This window comes from Bufo bufo, chromosome 3, assembly GCF_905171765.1.
Source record: "Bufo bufo chromosome 3, aBufBuf1.1, whole genome shotgun sequence".
In the NCBI taxonomy this organism is placed as follows: domain Eukaryota; kingdom Metazoa; phylum Chordata; class Amphibia; order Anura; family Bufonidae; genus Bufo; species Bufo bufo.
In genome coordinates, this window is record NC_053391.1 from 478930493 (window position 1) to 478955244 (window position 24752).

General features: G+C 49.3%; 1 protein-coding gene across 2 annotated transcripts in view; it reads right to left on the reverse strand.

The window, feature by feature from the left end:
- Positions 1–1411: 1411 nt before the first annotated feature.
- Positions 1412–24752, reverse strand: part of NEPRO (nucleolus and neural progenitor protein) — a 29998-nt gene continuing 6657 nt past the window's right edge. Inside the window, exons 5-9 of one of the 2 annotated variants that reach the window (XM_040425244.1) lie at positions 22320–22397; positions 20139–20485; positions 18887–18948; positions 15308–15561; positions 1412–1819 (exon numbers count right to left, since the gene is read on the reverse strand). In XM_040425244.1, the coding sequence (XP_040281178.1) occupies positions 1468–1819; positions 15308–15561; positions 18887–18948; positions 20139–20485; positions 22320–22397 (1093 nt within the window). In that variant the 3' untranslated portion in view covers positions 1412–1467. The remainder of the gene's footprint in view (positions 1820–15307; positions 15562–18886; positions 18949–20138; positions 20486–22319; positions 22398–24752) is intronic. The other variant, XM_040425245.1, reaches the window with a different exon arrangement.

Below are 24752 nucleotides of genomic sequence, written 5' to 3' on the forward strand. Positions count from 1 at the left end.
TCGGAAGCTCGCTTCGCTCAACACTACTGATGACCTACCCCCTGGATAGTTCATTTACATCCAGAATCCAGACAACTGTTGATTTTAATTAACAAAACTAAAATTAACATTCCCTTTAACAGCCTTTGTGTATTTCAGTGAGTCAAAAACTATTTTTGGTGGCTTTGTCACATTTGGTTGGTTCCTTAGAATAGAGTTACAACTGTCACTGCAGCAACTCAGTATTACACCTTATTCAGAAGTCAGTAAATCACAGACATGTGCCTGTGCTCTTCACGGACAGTACATGTACCCACATCTGTGATTTACCACAGTCCAGGGTTCCACCACAGAAGCATGACCTTTTTTTTCAATATAGTATTGTCTGCAGAATACAGATGACACAAGGAGAGCAGAAAATGGGATATTGACCAAACATGGATTCTTCATGGATGAACTACTGAACATCTTGTCAAAGATGTCATCATGGACACAGAAATATGAATAAGGCCTTATTGCTCATGACTTTGGAATGTAGTATTCTGCAAGAAAGATGCGTGTGGTGATAGAGGTATCCAGATATCAAAATTGTTAGTTGTAGGCAACCCCTCACTTCACATTTTTGTAGTGGGTCATCACCTCATCTGTGTCCCCTTCCCAAAGCCAGGTCAGGACATTGTAGCCATAAAATCAGTAAGATGGAACCGCCTACACAGAGACCCCATATCATAAAACCTGAAGATAGTGTTAGGGTCCTACACAACTCTTTCACAGACCCGAACTGTTAGAGGGTTCAGGAAATGGTTAGCATCCTCTCCAGCCGAGGTCACACATAAAATCCCTATCTTGTGATATACATCAAAGAAATAGGTGGCCTAATCCATATTTGGGCCATGTGCTTCCTCATGAGAACTCGGGCCATGTTTATGCTTCTACGGTATCAAAGTTGAATCTATACCAGCTCAGTAATAGGGAGAAGTTAAATAAGCCATCTTGCCATTGCCTCCACCATGTTTGTTATGCAAGTGTGGGGGACAGTAGGATGGAGTGGATGGAGGTAATATGAAGTTGCTAGGATGCATGCCCGAAAAGAAATTTTAATACAAAGATTTTGAGGCAGACCTGGTGTACAGAGTGTCATAAACACTGGGTCGTAAAAGGTCATTACTAGAGATGAGCAAATTTCATATTTTGAAATTAGTTTGCGATTTGTTTACTGGCAAAAGCAGAATTGCGTTAGGGATTCCGTTACCACGGACCATAACGCAATTCTATGACGGAATGACGGAGGCATTTTAGAGGCATTCCGTCAGAATAGAAGTCTATGGGTTGCATAATGGATCCGTCCTGTTTCCTTTATGCAGGGGAGGACTACTTTGTCTTTAGACTACCCAATATAAAAAATATGCTGCCAAGAACCCTTTAGTATACAATACTGTGCATTTATTGCTTCCCATAACAATTCATCCTTACACATAGTGAAGTCTGTTAAATTCCAATTGACGAGAATATATCATCAATGTCATCAGCGTCAGTAAGACATTGCTCTGTTGCTTTAGTGCTGGACTCGTGGAGCTCAGATGTCGGTGGTCTCAAAGCAGCATCATTGGGAGCAGAAGACGGCGCCGGCTCATCAGAAAACAAATCTACACACAGTGGAGAGCTTTTAAAACCTATCTTTTTAACTCTTCTGTGTCTTTGTGGGCAAGAGACCATGTGTTTCCAAGGTTGCTGAAATGGTTGTATCCTTAACCATCCGTTTAGGTGATCTTTTCTCAGAGTCTGCTTGCGCAAATGGTGACATATGGACTTTTTCCAACACTGCAGCTTCTTTGGTAAACTTGAAAGAAAGTTGGAGGGGAAAAAAATAAATAAATTATATATTATATATATATATATCTATATCTATATATCTATCTCAATGAGATAGACCGATATCAGCAAAAAAAAAAATGATGCAAGTGAAAGGTGAATCAACCAAAACATGCCAGACCACTTTAGTGAGGTCCAATTGGGTCATGTAAATTAAAGTAATCTAAAAATACAGGGAAGGGGCACTGGGAATTCAAACAGTCCTTGAAAGGGGTGTTCCAGATGTCAAAATCCATCACCTGTCCACAGGCCATTGGGACCCACAGACTGTTCCCACTTGGCAGATGCCGAACATCCCAAAGATTTGCATGAAGTACAGCCCACATTCTAGCCTGCCACGTCATGCAACTCCTTCCCATACAACGTGTGGGGTTCCAGCAGCCATGTCTCCACCAAAAAATAATTTTCCACAATTGTTTATTTAACAGCTGAATTACCATCTTATGTGACAAAAGACCCTGAACGATCACTCCAAAAATGCATATAGTTAATAAAGCCTGCAACAGACACCCACTGACTGACTAGAATACAAAGCCCCTTAGTAGTCCGCTTTCTCTACCACAACTCAAGCACCTCCCGTAACAACACCCAGCTAGTTTATAGCTCCTCCCACCCAGCTAGTTCCATAAACACCGCCCTATCAAAGCTGAAGATCTGCATGGACATGGTCATGTGACCAGAGTCAAAACATAAGAGGAACAATAAAGGTGAAAGAAATACATTACAAAAACGAGATTTTTGTATAACTTACCAGTAAAATCTCTTTCTCGCTCTTTCCTTGGGGGACACAGAAGACCTTTGGGTATAGCTCATCTCCCTAGGAGGCGTGACACTAAGTGAAGACTGTTAAGCCCCTCCTCCACAGCTATACCCTCAGCCTGGAGAGAGAGACTGCCAGTTGCGTGTCCAAGTAGTGAGAAAAGGCAAAGTCCAAAAAATTGGAACCAACAAGCCAACTACCCTAAGGGTAAAACAAACTCGGAAACAGTCAGAGAAGAACAAAGAATGGGTGGGTGCTGTGTCCCCCAAGGAAAGAGCGAGAAAGAGATTTTACTGGTAAGTTATACAAAAATCTCGTTTTCTCGCCCAATTTCCTTGGGGGACACAGAAGACCTTGGGACGTTCAAAAGCAGTCCAAAGGGGGAGGGACCACAGCACCAAGGCGAAGCACCCGAAGGCATCAAAAAAACCCGCCGCCTGCAGACCAGGCGGCCCAAGGCAGCATACGCCGAAGCCCGCGTATGCACCCTGTAGAACTCGGTAAGGTGTGCAAGGAAGACCAGTGACCGCCTTGCACAAATGGATGGCCGAAGCCTAAAGCCTCCGGCCCAGGAAAAAACAGACGGCCCTGGCCAAATGAATGGTGACACCAAAAGCAGGACCCTGCCCTTGGTGCGGCAACCACAACAAGAGCCACTCTGAGAAAGCGGAAGAAAGCCACCCTGGAGGCCGTCAACCCTTTGCTCGGACCTCCTGGAAACATAAGAGACCGAACTCGACAAGAGTCGGAGATCTCCAAGTAAAAACTGCAAGGCCCAAACAACGTCCAAATCGGTGAAGTGTCCGTTCCCGGGGGGGGGGGGGGGGAAGGGGAGGACGACTGCCTCAATGAAATGAAGGACAAATACCACCTTCAGAAGGAAGGAAGAGACGGAATGGAGAACAATCCTGTCCTGGGGGAAGACAGAAGGCTCGGAACAAGAAGGGCCGCCACTCAGGCACCCGTCAGAGACACGATGGCTACAGAAAACCCAACCGTACAGGACAGAAGGAGTAGAGAGAACTTCTGTAACGGCTCCAAGGAAAAATTGGAGCGCCAAGAGCCCAGTATGTAGTTCCCAGGACGGTACCGGAGGGCAGTACAAAGGAACCCAAGAGCCGCTCCATGGAAGAAGTTCCTGACAGGCCCAGAGGGACGGGGAACGCTGAAAGAGGAAGGACAGGAATGACACTTGATACTTCAAGCAACAGAGTCCCAGCCCCAGGTCCAGGCCGGACTGGAGAAAGACAGAACCATGGAGAAAGGCAGAGTGGGGGAACGCCCAGCTTCCCACAGAACCCCAGGTAAAGCCCTAAGTCCTACCACAGATCCTGGACGAAAACTCGGCTAGAAGCGAACACTAGCGAGCCCACTAGAGTCGCCTGGGCAAGCGGGTGAAAACCCAATGATCAGGCGCGGACCAGTAACACGGGTAGAACAGTCGGTAGAACTGGTCCCGTCGGCCCCCGAGCAAGGTTGTCCCGTATCCCCCCAGAGTGGGGAAGCAGAAGGACAAACGGACAGGAACCGAAGGGTCTGCCCAGCAACCGCCAGGACAAGACAGGCTAAAGCCGAAGCCAATGTAGCCACCACAGGAAGACAGACTACAGTTCCGGTGTGGGAGATCAAAAGACAATCCTGACCAAATGGTAGTCCTCCCAAGTTACCGAGAAGGTGAATCCAAAGCCGAAACATTGCCTAGAATGGAAAAAACGCAATCTGCACCCAGCGGGAGGACAGAAAGCGGTAGACCCGGTAACTAGGCACACAGCTAGTACAGCCAGTGTGGACAAGGGAGACTGAAAAGGAACACCATAACCATCCAAATGAACAAACATGCTCTCCCCAGAGGGAAGGGCAGTGAAGGAACAGCCTCTGAAGCGTGGCCGGAACAGACGCCACATCGGAATGATCTGTACCGAGTGGGAGTCAAACAGAGCCGGCGAGAAAAGGCAGGCGAGACAGAGGCCGGTATAACACCCTCCAACAAAAAAAAAAGGGGGGGGGTGGGCAACAGAGAGGCCATAGGACAGCTCAAAAGCAGAACACCGCTACACAGAGACGCCCGGTTCACCGCCACGCAGAAGGCGAATACCCTGAAGAACCCAAGGTGGAGGTCCCCCGGACCTGTATAAGCGAGCACCCAAGAGAAGTTGGGTGACCTCCCCAAGAAGAGCGCCCGAACCTGGTAGCAGATCAGACTGAAGCACCGAGGGCGCCAATCCGGAAAGAATCATACCACACTGCACCAGAATGATCTCCTTAGAGAATAGTGCAAGGCTTGCGGCAATCATCGTATCCCAAGAGAAAAAGAATGTCGCAGGAGGAAGGAGGCTACGTACGAGTAGCCCCGTAAGCAGTGAGAAGGCCAACCCACCTACAGGACGAGAAGGCATACACGGCCCAAACAACGCACAAGAACGTCCGCTCACTGCAAAAATATAACACCGCGAAGAGGGCCAGCCACAGAGTGCCACAGTATCTACGGGAGTGCAAACTGAAAGGAGTTATGCACAAGACTAATATGGAATGCGATGGAACGCAAACTGACCGCCCCGAAAGGGAGGAAATGTACCTGGCAAACTGCAGTGGGCAAGAATGCAAAGGCCTGCCCCAAAAAGGGGGAGATGCCCAAGGCCGGACCTACGTCAGAGAAGTAGGGCATACCATACTTCGCCCAGAAAGGCGCCATGCACATGGCCACACAGTATCCAGCGGAAACGCAGGAGGTCCACCTAGGGAAAAGGGGGACATGCATAGGGCTATCCTAGCATTAAGTGAGTGTGCGACAATTCACCCAACACCGAAATTTCGTGAGAGTGTAACTACTCCGCCAATGAAGGGGAACATGTGCAAGTCCAGTACAGCACATACAAGGACAGCCTTGAATCTTGTGAGCGTGCAAAATTCCACCCATGGAATTAGGGGTGGTCACGCCAAGGCCAGCACCGTATCCAAGGGGAGCGCAAGCGTTCCGCCCATGTTAGAGGCCATGCTCAAGGCCAGCAACGTATCTGGTGAGCGTAGTATGCCGCCCAGAAAAGGAAGGGGGGGGGGGGGAATCATGCACAAGGCCAGCATCGCATTCAGGGAGAATGCGAGCAGTCGGTGAGAATGTGTGTATGCCACCAGAAGGAGGCATGCCCATGGCCGGCAGCGAATCCAGTGAGAGTGCGTACACCGCCCACGGAAGGGGGGTCATGATGTGGCCGACGGTGGATCCAGAGAGAGTGCATGTATAGGGGTCATGCACATGGCCAACAATGTACAGGCGAGAGAACAACCACCGACCGAGGGAGTGTATGTATGCCGCCACCCGGGAAGGAGGCATGCCCAAGGCCGGTAGTGAATCCAATGAGAGTACATCATATCGCCTATGGAAGGTGGTCATGCACATGGCTGGCAGTGAATCCAGTGAGAGTGCCGAATGCCGTCCACAGAAGGGAGTCATGCCTATGGCAGGCAGCGAATCCAGAGAGAGTGCAGCGTTCCGCCTAAGGAAGGGGGTCGTGCACATGGCCAGCACCGTATCCGGTGAAAATGCAGTATTCCGCCTAAAAAAGGGGGGTCACGCACATGATCGGCAACGAATCCAGTGAGAGTGTAGCGTTCCGCCTATGGAAGGGGGGCACGCACATGGCCGGCAGCTAATCCAGTGAGAGTGCAGAGTTCCGCCTAAGGAAGGGGGTCGTGCACATGGCCAGCACCGTATCCGGTGAAAGTGCAGTATTCCGCCTAAAAAAGGGGGTCATGCACATGATCGGCAACGAATCCAGTGAGAGTGTAGCGTTCCGCCTATGGAAGGGGGGCACGCACATGGCCAGCAGCGAATCCAGTAAGAGTGCCGTGTTCCACCTATGTAAGGGGGTCGTGCACATGGCCAGCATTGTATCCGGAGAAACTGCAGTAGGCCGCCAAAGAAAGGGGGATCATGCACAAGGCCAACCCGCAGTTAGGGAGAGTGCAGTATCCCGCCCAGGAGGGGGGTCCTGCACATGGCAGGCACCATAACTGGAGAGGGTGACGAATGTTGCCTACAGAAAAAAGCATGCACCTTGACCAGCGCCGTAGCGCGGAGAGGGCAAAAAAACCCCCAGAAGGGGAAAAAAGAACCTGGCAGCGCCGCAGCCGGGGAGCGCGACACCATGCCGCCTATGGAAGGGGGGCATGTATACAGGCAGCACTCTGAGATGAGGCTGCAGCGTCCTGCGCAGCCCACAAGTCATATATATAATAAATTTTTTTTTTTTTTTTTTTTTTTTAAACACACAGCCTCACTGAGGCAGATGCCACCTACAGGGCACAGATCCACCCATACAGGCCTATCCTCTGTGGGCGGGGGAACCTCCAGGCGGGAAAAATTCGCGCCTGGAGAAGTTCCAGCCCCCTCCAACAGAGGCCTGAATTTTTGCGGCCTAGTAGGCCGTGAAGCTGGGGCCTAAATTTTTAGCGGCGCCCGGCGAACCGGGGCCGCACAGTATTTAAAGTAGCGTCCGGGCCTACGGAGCGGCACATACCGGCCGCGGGTGCCCACCCCGCGGGCCGGAAGAGCCGGGGCCTAAATTTTTAGCGGCGCCCGGCTGACCGGGGCCGCAAGTACCTAAAGTACCAGCCGGGCCTACGGAGCGGCACATACCGGCCGCGGGTGCCCACCCCGCGAGCCGGGGACCCGGATAGAGCGGGATCGTCTTGAAGTGGAACACAAGACTTCGGCGCCCGGCCGACCGGAAGGTTCCGACGGTCAGCCGGGGCTGTTGAAGCGCTCCTTTGCAGGCCGCGGTGCCCACCCAGGTGTCCGGAAGTCAGGACCCTGCACCCGGCAGCCATTTTACCCCTGGAGCGGGCCCTTGGCCTAGAACAGCGCTCCATATGATTTCACCCCTGCCGGCAGCTACAACCACCTTTCCCCTGGACCGGTGAGAGCAGGGAGGGTCAGTGGCAGCAAGGCGCGGGCCCTCTGGCCCTGAAGTAGTGGCCGGTAAGAGGGAGGGGGACCCTGAGACCGGGTCTGTGAGGGTGGGACGCCTGCATGACCCCTCCGTCAGGGGCAGCTAGGTGCGGACCTCCGCAGCTCCCTAGGCATTCCTCTTGTAGGAACAAGGGTGCCAATGTCCTGGAGGCCAGGAGAGAGGGAGCAGATGTCGACCTGCGGCAGCCCAGGGCCAGCCTAGGTCTAGCAGGGACAGAAGGGTCCATAGGCCCAGGTAAGGGTCAGGCACGCAGGAGACCGAGGGGGGAGGGGGGGGACGTAGGGCTGGAGAAGCCAATCTCTCACCATAGCCGTCTTCACCCTCGGTCCGTTCCAGCAGGGTCGCCCCTTCAGCTACTGGCACCGTAGTGGCAGGACGCCGGGGGAGGGACTTGGCGTGCGGGCGACCCTTGCGCTGGCGGGATGCAGGGGAGCTGGGCTGCCCTGGTCCACCTTGCCTTCTGTGGGGGAGGCAGCAGTGCGGGTGACCGGCACTGGCGCAGCTCAACCCCGGGAGAACAGAGAGGTCTAGTGCGTCTCTGTTATCCCTGATGATCTGGAACAAAAAGAAAATAAAAAAGTAAAAATCTAAAATTGAAACAAGGAGAAAGCAGCCCTGCAGAGCAGGGAGTGTCTTGCCTCCTTGGACACTAAGCAAAAACTGGCAGTCTCTCTCTCCAGGCTGAGGGTATAGCTGTGGAGGAGGGGCTTAACAGTCTTCACTTAGTGTCACGCCTCCTAGGGAGATGAGCTATACCCAAAGGTCTTCTGTGTCCCCCAAGGAAATTGGGCGAGAAAAGACAGCTACCTGTATAAAATGATTATTTCAAAGGATGTTGATGCAAACTGGGAAACCCCTTTAAAGGAATAACTGTGCCCAGGATGGGCCTAAAATTGTAATCTCCAAGGCAAGGTCAATAAAATTTCTATTGCGGATATTTTAAATGTCATTACACAGGATTGAATGATTCAAATCTGTACTGAACAACAGCTTTTCAGATTGGTATACACTGTACAGTATATGTGTAAGCACTAAAGAGTGTGGCTGCAAATCTGGATTTAAAGGGAGTCTGTCACCAGATTGTGACCTTATAGACCGCTTACATAGCGCTCTAGCATAGCAGTCTATGATTCTAATGGTACCTTTGATGTTTTCTTGTGAAGTTCCCACAAGGCAAAAACGGACTTTTATTCATATGTAAATTAGGGCTCGCAAGTGCCCAGGGGCGGCGTTCACCTCGTTGGTGCCCAGCCTCTTCCTCTGCCCGCCCCGCTCTTCCTTTGCGTCCTCCTTCTCTGCAGCGAAATCCCACGCCTGCGCTCTCCATAGCTTTGCCGGGGCATGTGCACTGCGATGCCCATTGTGGTGCGCATGCCCCGGCCAAGCAATGGAGAGCGCAGGCGCGGGATCTTGCTGCAGAGAACTTGAGAAGGAGGACGCAAAGGAAGAGCGGGGTGGGCAGAGGAAGAAGCTGGGGCAGGGATATGACGAAAAGAAGCACAACAACCTGGGCACCAACGAGGTGAACGCCGCCCCTGGGCACTTGCGAACCCCAATTTACATATGAATAAAAACGAGATTTTTGTATAACTTACCAGTAAAATCTCTTTCTCGCTCTTTCCTTGGGGGACACAGAAGACCTTGGGTATAGCTCATCTCCATAGGAGGCGTGACACTAAGTGAAAGCTGTTAAGCCCCTCCTCCACAGCTATACCCTCAGCCTGGAGAGAAAGGCAGCCAGTTGCGTGTCCAAGCAGTGAGAAAAGGCAAAGTCCAACAAGGAACCAACAAGCCAACTACCCAACGGGTAACACAAACTCGGAAACCGTGTAGAGAAAAACAACGAATGGGTGGGTGCTGTGTCCCCCAAGGAAAGAGCGAGAAAGAGATTTTACTGGTAAGTTATACAAAAATCTCGTTTTCTCGCCCAGTTTCCTTGGGGGACACAGAAGACCTTGGGACGTTCAAAAGCAGTCCAAAAGGGGAGGGACCACAGCTCCAAGGCGAAGCACCCGAAGGCATCAAGGAACCGCCGCCTGCAGACCCAGGCGGACCAAGGCAGCATACGCCGAAGCCAGAGTATGCACCCTGTAGAACTCTGTAAAGCGTGCAAGGAAGACCTGTGGCCGCCTTGCTCAAATGCATGGCCGAAGCCCAAAGCCTCCGGCCCAGGAGGCACCGACCGCTCTGGTGAAATGAACGGTGACAGTAAAGGCAGAATCCTGCCCTCGGTGCGGTAACCTCAGCAATAGCCAATCTGATAAAGCGGAGGAAAACCACCCTGGAGTCCGTCAACTCTAAGCGCGGACCTCCAGGAAACCCAAGAGACCGAACGTCGACAAGAGTCGGAGATCTCCAAGTAAAAACTGCAAGGCCCAAACAACGTCCAAATTGGTGAAGTGTTGAAGCGAAAGGCAAACACCACCTTCAGAAGGAAGGAACGGAATGTAGAACAGCCCTGTCCTGGGAAAAGACAGAAGTCTCAGAACAAAAAAGGGGGCCATTCAGGCACCCGTCAGAGACACGACTGATACGGAAACACAACCGTACAGGACAGGAGGGGTAGAGAGAACTTCTGTAACGGCTCCAAGGACAAGATTGGAGCGCCGAGAACTCAGTATGTAGTTCCCAGGGCGGTACCGAAGGACAGTACAGAGGAACCAAAGAGCCATTTCGAGTAAGAAGGTCTTGACAGGCCCAGAGGGCTGGGGAACGCTGGAAGAGGAAGAACAGCGCTGACACTGATACCTCAAGTAAAGGAATCCCAGTCCCAGGTCCAGGCCGGACTGGAAAAAAGACAGAACCATGGGGAGAGAAAAGTCAGAGTGGGGAATGCACAGCTTCCCACAGAACCCCAGATAAAAAAAAAAACATAAGTCTTACGACAGATCCTGGACGAAATACAGCCAGGAGCGGGCAGTAGCGAACCCGCTGGAGTCGCCTGGCAAGCGGGCGAAAAACCAAATGTGATCAGGCGCAGACCAGTAACACGGGCAGAAGTTGACAAACTGGTCCCGTCGGCCCCCGAGCAACGTTGTCCCGTATCCACCCGAGTGGGGGAGCAGAAGGACAGACGGAAAGGAACCAAAAGGGTCCGCCCAGCATCCGCCAGATGCCAGGACAAGACAGGCTATAGTCCATGCTGATGTAGCCATGTTCTACAGTCCCGGTGTAGGAGATCAAAGGACAATCTGGACCGAAAGGTAGTCCCCCCAAGTTACCGAGAAGGTAAGTCTACAGCAGGACCATTGTCTTAGAATGGACCACACAATCTGCACTCAGCGGGAGGACAGAACGCGGTAGACTCGATAAATCGGCACAGCTAATACAGCCAGTGTGAACAAGGGAGACAGTACGAGGCCAAAAGGAACACCGGAACCATCCACATGACAACCATGCTCTCCCCAGAGGGGAGGACAGTGAAGGAACAACCTCTGAAGTCTGGCGGGACAGAAGCCACATCAGAGTGATCTGTACCGAGCGGGGGCCAAACAGAGCTGGCGAGATAAGGTAGTCGAGACAGAGGCCGGCATAACACCCTCCAACCGAACGGAGGAGTGGGCAACAGGGAAGCCATAGGACAGCTCAAAAGCAGAACCCTGCTACACTGCGAGATGCCCGGTTCACCGCCTCGCAGAAGGAGAATACCCTGAAGAACCCAAGGCGGAGGTCCTCCGGACCTGGGTAATCGAGCACCCAAGAGAATTTGGGTGACCTTCCCGAGAAAAGCGGCCCGCACCTGGTAGCAGATCAGACTGTAGCGTAGAGGCGCCAAGAGGGAGGACTCATACCACACTACATCCGAAGAGGAGGAAATTGCAGCAGGCAAGGGAACCGCAGTCCTGCCAGAGCCAACGAAGAATTCGAGGGGCGCTCCAGACAACCGCACTCTCGACCATGTGACCACTAGCGCAGGGAAGCAATACCGCGGAAGGACGAATGGGCACGCATCTAGGAATCACGAACATTCCCTGGGATGAAGGGCCAACTAAATGAATGAGTACCACCCAGCTCCGTGCAGCAGAGAGCAAGTAGAGCCCGTCCGGGTCAGGTGGACAGAATGAACTCCTTAGAGACGAGTGCAAGGTTTGTGGCAGGCATCGTATCCCAAGAAAACAAAAGTATGCCGCAGGAAGTAGATGAGGCATACGTACGAGCAGCCCGTAAGCAGTGAGAAGGCCAACCCACCTACAGGAGGAGAAGGCATACACGGCCCAAACAACGCACAAGAACGTCCGCTCACTGCAAAAGGTTAATTTAGCGAGAAAGGGGGGGCTCGCCACAGAGTGCCACAGCATGTACGAAATTGCAAAGTGCAACCTGAAAGGGAGTTATGCACAAGCCTAGTATAGCATGCGATGGAACGCAAGCAGTCCGCCCCGAAAAGGGGGGAAATTGTATCTGGCAAACTGCAGTCGGCAAGAGTGCAAAGGCAGGTCCCAAAAGGGAGTGATGCCTAAGGCCGTACCTACTTCAGAGAAGCAGGACATACCCTATAATCCAGCATGAACGCAGGAGGTCCACCTAGTGAAAGGGGAACATGCACAGGGTTATCCTAGCATTAAGTGAGTGTGCAATAATACACCCAACACTGATTTAGCGAGATTGCAACTACTCTGCCAATGAAGGGGGACATGTACAAGTCCAGCACAGTCATACAAGGACAGCCGTGAATCTCATGAGCGTGCCAAATTCTGCCCATGGAATGAGGGGTGGCCACGCACAAGGCCAGCACCGTATCCAATGGGAGTGCAAGCGTTCCACCCATGTTAGAGGGCAATGCTCATGGCCAGCAAGGTATCCGGTGAGAGTGTAGCATGCCGCCCAGAAAAAAAGGGGGGGGTAATGCACATGGCCAGCATCTCATCCAGGGAGAGTGCGTGCACCCGCCATATATGGGAGTCATACACATGGCCAGCATCGTACTGGTGAGAGACAAACACAGTCAGTGAGAATGTGTGTATGTCACCTGAGGAAGGAAGGCATGCCCATGGCAGGCAGCGAGTCCAGCGAGAGTGCGTACACCGCCCACGGAAGAGGGGTCATGCATATGGCCGACAGCGGATCCAGCGAGAGTGCAAGCACCCCGCCATGTATGGGGTACATGCACATGGCCAGCAACGTACCTGCGAGAAAACAACCACAGACGGAGGGCTGTATGTATGCTGCCTGAGTCATGCCTATGGCCGGCAGCGAAACCAGTGAGAGTGCAGCATAGCAACATAGTACATAAGTACATCATAGCACATGAGAGAGAGTGCAGCGTTCCGGCTAAGGAAGGGGGTCGTGCACATAGCCAGTACCGTATCCGGTGAGAGTGCAGTATTCCGCCTAAAAAGGGGGGTCATGCACATGATCGGCAACAGATCCAGTGAGAGTGTAGCGTTCCGCCTAAGAAGGGGGTCACGCACATGGCCGACAGCGAATCCAGTGAGAGCGCTGCGTTCCGCCCATGGAAGGGGGTCACGCACATGGCCGGCAGTGAAACCAGTGAGAGTGCAGCGTTCCGCCTAGAGAAGGGGGTCACGTACATGGCCGACAGCGAATCCAGTGAGAACGCTGCGTTCCGCCCATGGAAGGGGGTCACGCACATGGCCGGCAGCAAATCCATAGAGAGTGCAGCATTCCGCCTAGGAAGGGGGTCATGCACATGGCCAGCACCGTATCCGGTGAAGGTGCAGCATTCCGCCTAAAAGGGGGTCATGCACATGGCCAGCCGGCAGCCAGGGAGAGTGCAGTATCCCGCCTAGGAGGGGGGGGATGCACATGGCAGGCACCATAACTGGAGAGATGATGAATGCTGCCAACGGAAGGGCCGCATGCACTTGGCCAGCGCCGTATCCTGGAAGAGGGCAGGAAAACTGCCTAAAAGGGGAAATGCCCTAGCACCGACGCAGGTTGGGAGCGCAACACTATGCCGCCTGTGGAAAGAGGGCATGCAGACATGCAGCACTACTGATGAGGCTGCAGCGTCCTGCGCAGTCCAATAGAAATATATATATATATATATATATATTTTTTTTTTTTTTTTTTATTAAAAACACAGCCTCTCTGAGGCTAAAGGGGGCCACCATATAGGGGCACAGATAGTCAGGAAAAAGGGGGGGGGCCAGCCATACAGGCCCATTGGGAGCCGGCCTGTACCCAAAAGGGTTAACATGGATCCGGCCTGGAGGGCGGCGCTGCGATCCCCTGGGGGCGGAGGAACCTCCCGGCGGGAAAAATTCGCGCCTGGAGAAGTTCCCGCCCCCTCCACCAGAGGCCGGAATTTTGCGGCCTAGCAGGCCGTGAGGCCGGGGTCTAAATTTGCGGCGCCCGGCATGTACCGCCGGAACCTGAGGCGGAGTGGCGCATCAAACCGGCCGCGGGTGCCCACCCCGCGGGCCGGTCGGAATTGCGGCCCAGCAGGCCGCGAAGCCTGGGCCACAATTTGCGGAGCCCCACCGACCGGCACCGACGGTCGGCCGGGGCCTGCTGAAGTCAAGCCCAAAGCCGGCCGCGGGAGCCCACCCCGCCGGCCGGAATGGCGGCTTGCCGGCCGCGGGAGCCCACCCCGCCGGCCGGAAGAGTCGGGGGCCCGGAATAGCGGCTTGCCGGCCGCGGGAGCCCACCCCGCCGGCCGGAAGAGTCAGGGGCCCGGAATGGCGGCTTGCCGGCCGCGGGAGCCCACCCCGCCGGTCGGAAGAGTCAGGGACCCGGAATGGCGGCCTGGCAGGAGCCTGGGCTAAGATTTTGCGGCGCCCGGCCGCACCGGACTACCAATGTCGGCCGGAGGCGAGGCCTTACTCCACAGCCGTCAGGAGCCTCAGGCCTTGACCAACACTCCGGTAGGAGATGCCTGTGCTGATTTCCACCCATGTTAGTTGCCGCTTCTGTAGCTGGCTGTGGAGACAGCCACTGGCTGCATGTCTATGGGAGCCAGGCAGGGGGAGGCAGAAGGAAATTGCCGCTCTGCGGCACCCCAGGGGCCAGCATAGATCCAGCAGGGGACTAGAGGCTCAGTATGGGGGTTAGGCACGCAGGAGACCAGGGTGGGGGGGGGTGGGGGACGTAGGGCTGGAGAAGCCTCTTTCTTACCACAGCCGTCTTCACCCTCGGTCCATTCCAGCAGGGTTGCCCCTTCAGCTACTGGCACCGTAGTGGCAGGACGCTGGAAGAGGGACTTGGCGTGCGGGCGACCCTTGCGCTGGCGGGATGTAGGGGAGCTGGGCTGCCCTGATCCACCTTGCCTTCTGTGGGGGAGGCAGCAGTGCGGGTGACCGGCACTGGCGCAGCTCAACCCCGGGAGAACAGAGAGGTCTAGTGCGACTCTGTTATCCCTGATGATCTGGAACAAAAAGAAAAGAAAAAAGTAAAAATCTAAAAATTGAAACAAGGAGAAACCAGCCCTGCAGAGCAGGGAGTGTCTTGCCTCCTTGGACACTAAGCAAAAAACTGGCTGCCTTTCTCTCCAGGCTGAGGGTATAGCTGTGGAGGAGGGGCTTAACAGCTTTCACTTAGTGTCACGCCTCCTATGGAGATGAGCTATACCCAAGGTCTTCTGTGTCCCCCAAGGAAACTGGGCGAGAAAGTCCGTTTTTGCCTTGGGGGAACTTCACAAGAAAACATCAAAGGTACCATTAGAATCATAGACTGCTATGCTAGAGCGCTATGTGAGCGGTCTATAAGGTCACAATCTGGTGACAGACTCCCTTTAATGCATAGCTCAGCACAGCTCCAGCCTTACCTGTATCCTAAGGCTTCAGTACATCTCAGTCTGTTACATCGCAGATATCTATTCCTAAAGAACACAGCCTCTGCTTTCAGTTTCCTCTCTTTACACCATTTTACTGCATGAAGCAGCTGTTTGGAGAGAGCTTTAAAATCCGCCACCTCCTGAATTTTAGGCATCAAGTGTCTTACACATTTCCTTTTTCTGTTTTGTTGTGACAAACCCCATTTTTTCTTAGGCTCATTTGACTTCTTTTTACAGCAAAGACCCTGCAAAGGAAAATATATACATTTCTATGAATGATACTTAACTATGGATCAAATATTCATGAAAAATTGTAAATATAAAGAAAATTTTCACTTAAAAATTTCAGAAAAACTTTATGGGAGAAACTCTTCAAGGCTGGTATCTCGTACGTTAGTCTTGACCTAGTTTGTGCTTTTATCAAACTCTCCAAGTTTATTAAGACACAAGGATCTCTTAATAAATTTAGCACATCTTGGGAGGTCCATGTGGCAGAAACGTACAATTTCACTTACCGCTAACAGAGCCAGCGGGCCAAAGCTCAGAGGCAGCAAAAGTACAAAAACGGAAATCTGAAGTAGATCCCTTCTACACTTTCAGTGGCCGATTTGAAAACGGCTAGTTCTTGGAAGCAGATTTAATTGTGGATTTTATAGAAGTTACCAAATACTGTAATACTCTTGTAAAAACTCCTCTAAAACCTCCTCCAAATTAGAAATCTGCCACCAAAAACTACCGTACCTGTTTTCAGCTAGCTATCAGCTACAGATTTTTCAGCCACCGATTTTGCCGTGTGAACTTAGTCTCACTGTCCGCACCTTGATGCACTTCTAACTCCCATACCATAAGCAGATTAACCAATCAAGTAGCTAATAAATCTGCACAGAAAGCTAATCATATTTACACTACCCAAGGAAAACTCGATGAGTTATACACTTGCCCAGAAGAAGGAAGAACAGATGACTTTCCGGCCCTTTGGAAACTGCAAGACAATTCTACCTTCTCCAGGACTGCACCTGTTGAGTGAAGGTATGGACTTCTCATCCACACCAAAACTCAGCTTAAGGCCTCTTGCCCTCCGAGACATACGGTCCGTGAGCTGGCCATATGTCCCGGAGCGGCATTGATCGTGTGCACGGGAGCACACAGCATGATGGATTACAATAATGCTATGCACGTCGGGGCGCCCGCGGGACTATTGTCACACACTCATAAGTTCGTATGAGTATGAGTGCGGGACAATATCCCCACGGGCGTCCCCAAAATCATTGTAATCTATGCCGCTCTGGGACATATGGCCCGCTCATGGACCGTATATCTCAGAGGGCATACGGTCGTGTGCAAGAGGCCTAACTCTGCTTGGCATCTCATGCAGGGCTGGGCCTGTTGAAGATTGGGAGGCTACAGACCCATATTTAAAATTTAAAAATTTTTTAATCAACCATGTCACACAAATATCCCATAGCCAAGTAGACCATTACACTGAACTTAAAGAGGACCTGTCACCTCCTCAGACATGTCTTATAGTAACTACTTGCATTCCCCATCTAATAACATTTCTAAAGCATTTGTTCTTTTACTGCTATGTTGTTCTATTACTTTGGTATTTTTACTAGAAATTTATGAATGAATTGCTAGCATCTTGCAGTAAAAGGTACAGATGGGTGTTATCAGTGGGAGGTGTGTCCCCGCACAGTCTGACACCAGCAGCACTGATTGGACAAAGTAAGACACACCCACTACTGGTAATACCCAGCAGTACCTTTACTGCAGATTGCTGGCAATTTGTAACTTTTTAGCAGGAATAATACAGAGATGGCACAACACAGAGTCCTAAGAATAGATGCTGCAGAATTGGTATTACATGGGGAATGCAAGTAGTTTCTGAAACAGACATGTCAGGAGAGGTGACAAGTCCTCTTTAAGAGTTATAGCACTTCTAATACCTAGGGGGTAGGAGGGCAAAAGTTCTGATTTTGACTGACCTACATGTGAAACGTTTATATGGTGAAGCCAATGTTTTATAATGTCTCACTCCACTCAGAGGGATAGATGGATTGAAGAATTGTTTCAACAAGGTCTCAAGCTCCAAAATGAACACGGAAAATACAACCTTAATGACCTGCAGCCATGAGCGAGTATCCATATACTTGCCTAACGCAACTCATATGGCTATTCCCCCGCAAAGTATAAATGGTAATCACAAACATCCTCAGATTAAATAGGCTCAGATTAAATAGATGCTTCACTGAATCCACCTTATGCTCCAATCACACGTCCACAAATGGGTCCACATCCGTTCTGCAATATCGGGAACGCGTGCGGACCCATTTATTCTCAATGGGGCAGGAATGGATGCGGAGAGCACACTATGTGCTCTCCGCATCCGCATTTCCGGAGCGGGGCCCTGATCTTCCGGTCCGCAGCTTCGGAAAAAAGGCAGTTCTATGGGGGTGCCGGCCGGGTGTATTGCGGATCCGCAATACACTACGGATGTGTGAATGGACCCTTAAAGTGAGATTCGAAGGCCTAGTTCAGACGTATGATATTTCCATTGGTTGTTGTGAGCCAAAACCAGGTGCGGGTCAAAAACACACAACAGGTGTAGATCTTTTCATTATACCTTATCTCTGGGTGGCCTCCACTCCTGGTTTTGGCTCACAAAAACGGATGGAAATAACTGACCAAATAACTAATGTGTGAACTGGGCCTAAGCTGCATTAAATAGTTATTTTACTGGTCTTTGGTGGAAGTTGAAACCTCAACTTTCTGTATGGTAGGCAGGAGAATTACTATTCGACTATAGACCTACCATCCACAGAATTTACCACACCGAACACCCGCTGGTGTTTGGAATTAAAGGGGTTATCCTGGTAAATATAATGACCTATCCTTAGAATCGGAGAGTCCTGGCACCCTAGAAAACTAGGAAACTGAAACGAACATCATCTAGGAACAATTTATGACAGATTTCTGGTGTAAATATAAAATATGTTAGGACAATCTTTATGCAAAAGTGGGGAGTGTGGTGTACAATGGCAAAAACAGTTAAATAATTAAGCAAAAAGGGGAATTTTAGACTTTTTGGTTCCACTTTTCTGCCCCAGCAGACTTGTTAAATTCCCTCCTGTGTGTTTATACTGATGTCCTATCCTTAACCATGTCAGTTCGGTGAGGTCCATCTCCTGACACCTCAATCAACTTGCTGACCGAAGAGGCCACACAGTGCTCAGGCGAGAACTACATCCCATTGTTCACCAGACTCAGCACTGTACAATCGGTACTGAAGCTTGGTCCTATTCACCTAAACGGGACTGAGCTTAAGAGAAGTGCACTGGCAGACACAGCCACTACAACATGGATGGCATGAAGGGACCGTGGTTGGAGCACAGTGATCCCCATTAGTCAGCTGACTGGTGCCAATGCCGGGAATCAAACCTCCAGCAATTGGATATTGATGGCCTATCTGAAAAATAGGACACCAATATCAAAGTCTGGAAAAAACGCTTAAGATTTAATGCTATAAATGAGCAAGTACTGTACATTAATTCTAGGTCAACTGAAACTTACTTGTAAACTGCTTGCTTTTACTGGCAGAAATAATGTTTTAACATCAAAGGGGTCCAGCTTCCCTGCACATCAACACAGAAATGCAAAGTATAGTTACTTTCTGTACAGACATGATAGGTAATGTCACTCCCAAGGAACATGCAGTATGTGTATCTTGGCCAGTGGCCTTGGTCCTCTAACTGTAGCAACACCAACGCCTAGCATTCTCCAAAACGTGGCCATACACATCAGACTAAGGTCGGTCAAACAATCCGATTTTGGTGGGACCAGCCTACTGTCCAATGTGTATTAAATGTTCAGCCAACATGCATGCAGTGGTAGTGCATGGAAAAAGGATCAGAAATGGTTGAACTTCAGTTCTGTGGCAGCTGAGCAGTTAATGTCTACACACAAATACTTGTAAGGTGGCGTAGTTAAAAGGGTATTCCGCTGGGTTAAAGTTATACCCTATCCACAGGATGGAGGGATAACTATCAGATCGGTGGGGTCCTACGATCTCGAGAAAGTGGGCCCCGTACCCCCTGCCTGACAAGAATGGAGCAGCTGGTCACACATGCGTGCAGCAGCTCCATTCATCTCTATGGGAATTCTGGAGATAGCGGAGCGCTGTACTCTGCCATCTCTGAAACAATCAATGAATGGAGCGGCTAGGGGCATGTGCGACCAGTAGCTCTATTGTTTTCAGGTGGGCTGCAGGGGGTACAGGGCCCATCTTCTCGTGATCGTAGGACCCCACCGAACTAATAGTTAACCCCTATCCACAGGATAGAGGACAACTTTAGCCAACCGGAATACCCCTTTAAAAAATCATAGTACATAGAGAGTGCAGGTGAAATGAGGTCAAATATGACAGGCTATTTATGCTAAACCTGTGGAACAGGCCAGCAAATGCATATGTGTAACAATCTGCTAAGGAAATCTGCAGCAAATCCGTCATGTGTGAATAGAGCCTTAGGCTACATCCGCTGTTATATGTTCCAGCACCTACTTTTGTTGCCAGCGACTCCATTAATGGCATTAACAGCAGATCTGTGCGTAAACGAGCCCAACAGCAGAGCAAATACAGAACTACTCCATAGTGGAGGACTAGACATTACAGGGGATATCAGACCAAAATCCGAAAAGCCTTCGTCTATAGTACACTCTGCTCCTATTAACTAGCAATAGCTTGATAAATCCCAGTCTTTTCCAGGTAATGAAATAATATGAAAGAAATAACATGACATGTGGAACATAACCCCCATTCTCTCACCTCTAGTAAATCTCTGCTTTTGTATTGGCTGCCCCACATCAACAAATGCTTTCGTTTCTTTTATATCAAGATCTTTGATTACACCCATCGTTTCCTCTCTACCCAGGTTACTGCGGTCAAATCTTATACTCTGAAATTGCGCTTTGCCTTTTTTGGAAGAAAACGGGTTTTGTGGTTTATTTCCAACAAAATCACTGAAAACAGAACCAATGTGGTCTTCAATATTATCAGGGAACACAAAGTCTTTAAAGTAAGGCATTTTCTGAAAGGCTGACACCTCTTTCTGCAGAGAAATGTGTGGGCTATACAAGGCGATGAGAAGTTTTAACAGTCCTCTGTGCAGAACCCTAAAAAAGAAATGAAAATTATTGTGCTTCTGTTTAGTAATGGATCCCACCATTAATGGGTCTGTCCAATTCCCCTTTCTACTGGGCAGAATAGTTCAGCAGACAATACATACATGTGGGAGCTATACATTTGGGGCATATTATATATTACACTTGCTACCTCTGTATTCCTTTAAATTAGAGGAATACTCTGTACAACACAAACTGGCCCAGATTTACTAATCTTACAGATTGTCCTTTTACACAATCTGATGGGTTAGGCAATTATAGGGAACAAACCAGATATTACCGATAATTGCCTGATCATCAGCAGAGACAAGGGCTGCATTTACATATAGCAATCACCTCCGCTGTATGGGGAAAACAGTGATCACTTTCCCCAAAGAAGATCATTGCTCCTGGGCAGCAGATCTCTGTTTAGACAGCATGATCTGCTGCAGACAAACAATGATTTCATGTGCTGGCAGAATGACACGATCACCTGAGGAACCAGCGTCTGCTTGCTCATCGGGCGATCCCTGGCACATTTTACACAGGCCAATTACTGGGAATGAACATTTATCAGGTCGTGTAAAAGGACCTTTAGGGCTGTATCACACGAGCGAGTCCATTGCGGGAATCAAGTTCCTTGTGTGAGCGCGATCCTCTGTTCTGGACTTGCACACTACCGCAGTTTTGAAGATCAAATGCAGACAAAAACCACGGTCATGTGCATGAGCCCTTACCCTTCTTCTTCATGGTGTACAGGTGCCCTTAAGCTACTTTCACACCAGTGCTATTGCTGGATCGTCACGGATCAGCAAAAACGCTTCCGTCATGATAATACAACCGTCTGCATCTGTTATGAACGGATCAGGTTGTATTATCTCTAAAATAGCGAAGACGGATCCGGGGGACGGATCCGTTTTCTATTGTGTCAGAGAAAACTGATCCGTCTTGCTCCGCATCACATTGCAGACAGAAAAATGCTGCTTGCAGCGTTATTCTGTCCATGACAGGGACGCAGCCAAACGGAACGGAATGCATTTTGGTGCATTCCGTTTCGTTCAGTTTTGTCCCTATTGAATGGGGACAAAACGGAAGCGTTTTCCCCCGCTATTGAAATCCTATGACGGATCTCAATAGCGGACAGGGAAAGCGCAGGTGTGAAAGTAGCCTTAGACAGGCTGTCTAAACCTGCACCAAATTTATTAGAGGGGCTCAGGCGGGATGGTAAATGTGGTGCAGGGTTAGGACTTTTGTCTAGGCCTATACCGGACAGAATTGTACGCCAGACTTGTGATGCTCTTTTCCTTGCAGCTCCTCCCTTTTCCAGTAAGCCCCGACCTCCTTTTCAGGCCAGGTGGAAAAAAAAAAGTATCGAATCCCTACCCGTGCCATAATTGCACCAATTTGTACTTTTTAGTCAGCTTTTAGACCAGGCATCCTCAAACTGCGGCCCTCGAGCTGTTACAAAACTACAACTCCCAGCATGCCCGATCAGCCTACAGGCATCAGCCTACAGCAGGGCATTGTGGGAGTTGTAGTTTTACAACAACTGGAGCGCCGCCGTTTGAGGATGCCTGTTTTAGACGCAGACAGATTAGTATATCTGGGCCACTGTGTTATGCCTAGTGCAGAGGAGTGGAGTATCTCATTACTGTGTCATACTCCACTCCCTCACATCATGCACCAGGCATAACACCGCACATCCGTGTGCTCCAGCGTGCTCTTTTAATGTATCTCTTTAGTATTTTCTGAGCTGCTGTAAATACTCAATGGCATTAATAGAGGAGAAAAGTGCAAGAAGTGGAACGACACAGTTCCTACTACGCAACGTCATATGTATACATACCATAAACGACTCAACAATCCCAGCAGCACAACATTTAGGATAATGAACTCCTCCAAGTTCAGATGCTGTAAGCATAAACTGTTCATGGCAGTAAAGGAAAAATGTACAACAAAACGTATTTTATATGCAAATAAGTGCGGTCGTGGCCAAATCATATTTTCACTAAAGTTTCAACAATTTACATAAAAATGACACAGTTTTGCTATAATTATGCGTAAACTGTAAAAGCTGCAATTTGATCACGATATGGAAATGTGTTTTTTTTTGTGGGGTCTATTTTCCAAAACCCAGCATGCTGTAAGTGCGGCTGTTCTTTTTTGCCCACAGATGCTTTAAAGAAAATAGATCAGAAAATGACCCATTCTTTAACAGGGAACCTGTCACTGGCGACCTCAATATCCAACTATTTGCATCACATCGCTCTGGTTCACCTCATTAATACGCTGTTTTTCTTTTGTTGATGAGGCTCAGCTCACAAGGTAACACTTTTTATTAATATGTATATTATGCTTTTGGTGCAATGAGGGCGTCACCACTGTTCTTGTTGTACACAAGCTCCACCCCTTTCTGTGGCCAGCCCTTCCCTGGCTGCTTTGATTGACAGGGTTAGGAAAAAAAAAGGGTTAATCCTGTACTCCTATGGAGGGAAATATAGGATATAGATGCAGGGCGCCAAGCAATTGGTTGTAGCAGTGTCAAACAGGACATTCACATCCAGAGAACCGCGCGGAGCAGCCGAGGAGCCACCAACGGGAAGTAGTTAAGTATGATTCCCTTCGCAGGTCTACCCAGGATGGGGGTTTGCCATAAAGACCCTCAAAAGGTGAACTTTATGAGGTTGCATCATGAAGACAACAGTGTTTTGTATGGGACCTGGCCAGTGATCAGCCAGCTCTGCTTCTTTAACCAAACCGCAGTCACTGGTAGAAGCATAGTCTGCTTATATACAAGCAGGACATTAAAGTGAATTGCTGTCTCTATAATGTATGGACATCCCAGCCCGCCAGAAAGGGTCTCCATTATAGAGGGGGACCTTAAAAGGGCATATGGACAGGAGTGGTCACTGTTATTGATCCACCTGAAAAGAAAAAGTATGCTCTACTAACTAAAAAAAAAAAAAAAAGTGCAGCTATTAACCCCTTCAGTACCAAGCCACTTTTCACCTTAAATCCCAGGCCGATTTTTGCAAATCTGACGTGTCACTTTATGTGGTAATAACTTTGGAACGCATTTACTTATCCAAGCCGTTCTGAGAATGTTTTCTCGTAACACATTGTACTTCATGACGTGGTAAGTTCGAGTCGATATATTAAACCTTTATTTATAAAATAATCCAAAATTTAGAAAAATTTTCTAAATTAGAATTTTTCTACTTTTAAAACAGAAAGTGATACCTCCTAAAATGTTTATTACTTAACATTTCCCATATGTTTGCTTTATGTTGGCATCATTTTGTAAATGTCATTTTATTTATTTTAGGACGTTAGAAGGCTTAGAAGTAATTTTTAAAATTTTTACATTTTTTCCCAAACCATTTTTTTTAAGCACCAATTCAGTTATAAAGCGATTTTAGGGGCTTACGTAATGGAAACCACCCATAAATGACCCTATTTTAGAAACTACACCCCTCAAATTATTCAAAACTGATGTTACAACTTTGTTAACCCTTGAGGTGTTCCACAAGAATTAAAGGAAAATGGTGAAGTTTCAAAATTTCACTTTTTTGGTAGATTTTTTATGTAAAATAATTTTTTTCTTGCAACACAGTAAGGGTTAACAGCAAAATAAACCTCAATATATATTACTCTGATTCTGCAGTTTACAGAAATACCCCATATGTGGCAGTAAACTGCCCTATGTGCACATGTCAGTGGTCAGAAGGAAAGGAGCGCCATATGGATTTTGGAGGCAGATTTAGCTAGAATGGTTTTTAGGCCCCATTTTGTATTTGAAGAGACCCTGACGTACCGCTACAGTGGAAACCCTCAAAAAGTGACTCCATTTTGGAAACTACACCCCTTAAAGAATATATTAAGGGGGGTACTGAGCACTTTGACCCCTTAAGTGTTTTACGGAATTTGAAAACACTTGGCTGTGAAAATGAAAAGTTTAATTTCTTCCAATAAAATGATGCTTTAGCCCCAAATTTTTCATCTTCAGAAGGGGTAACAGGAGAAAATGCACCCCACAATTTGTTACCCATTTTCTCCTGAATACGGCAAAACCCCATATGTGGTGGTAAACTGTTGGGTGGGGGGGGGGGGGGCACATGGCAGTATTCAAAACGGAAGGAGCACCATATGGCTTTTGCAGCACAGAGTTTGATGGACTTGTTTGCGGGTGCCATTGGTTTTTATTTTTTGAGTGATTGTCTTATGTGGGGGCTCATTTTTTGCGGGATGAGATAAAGGTTTGATTGGTACCATTTTGGGC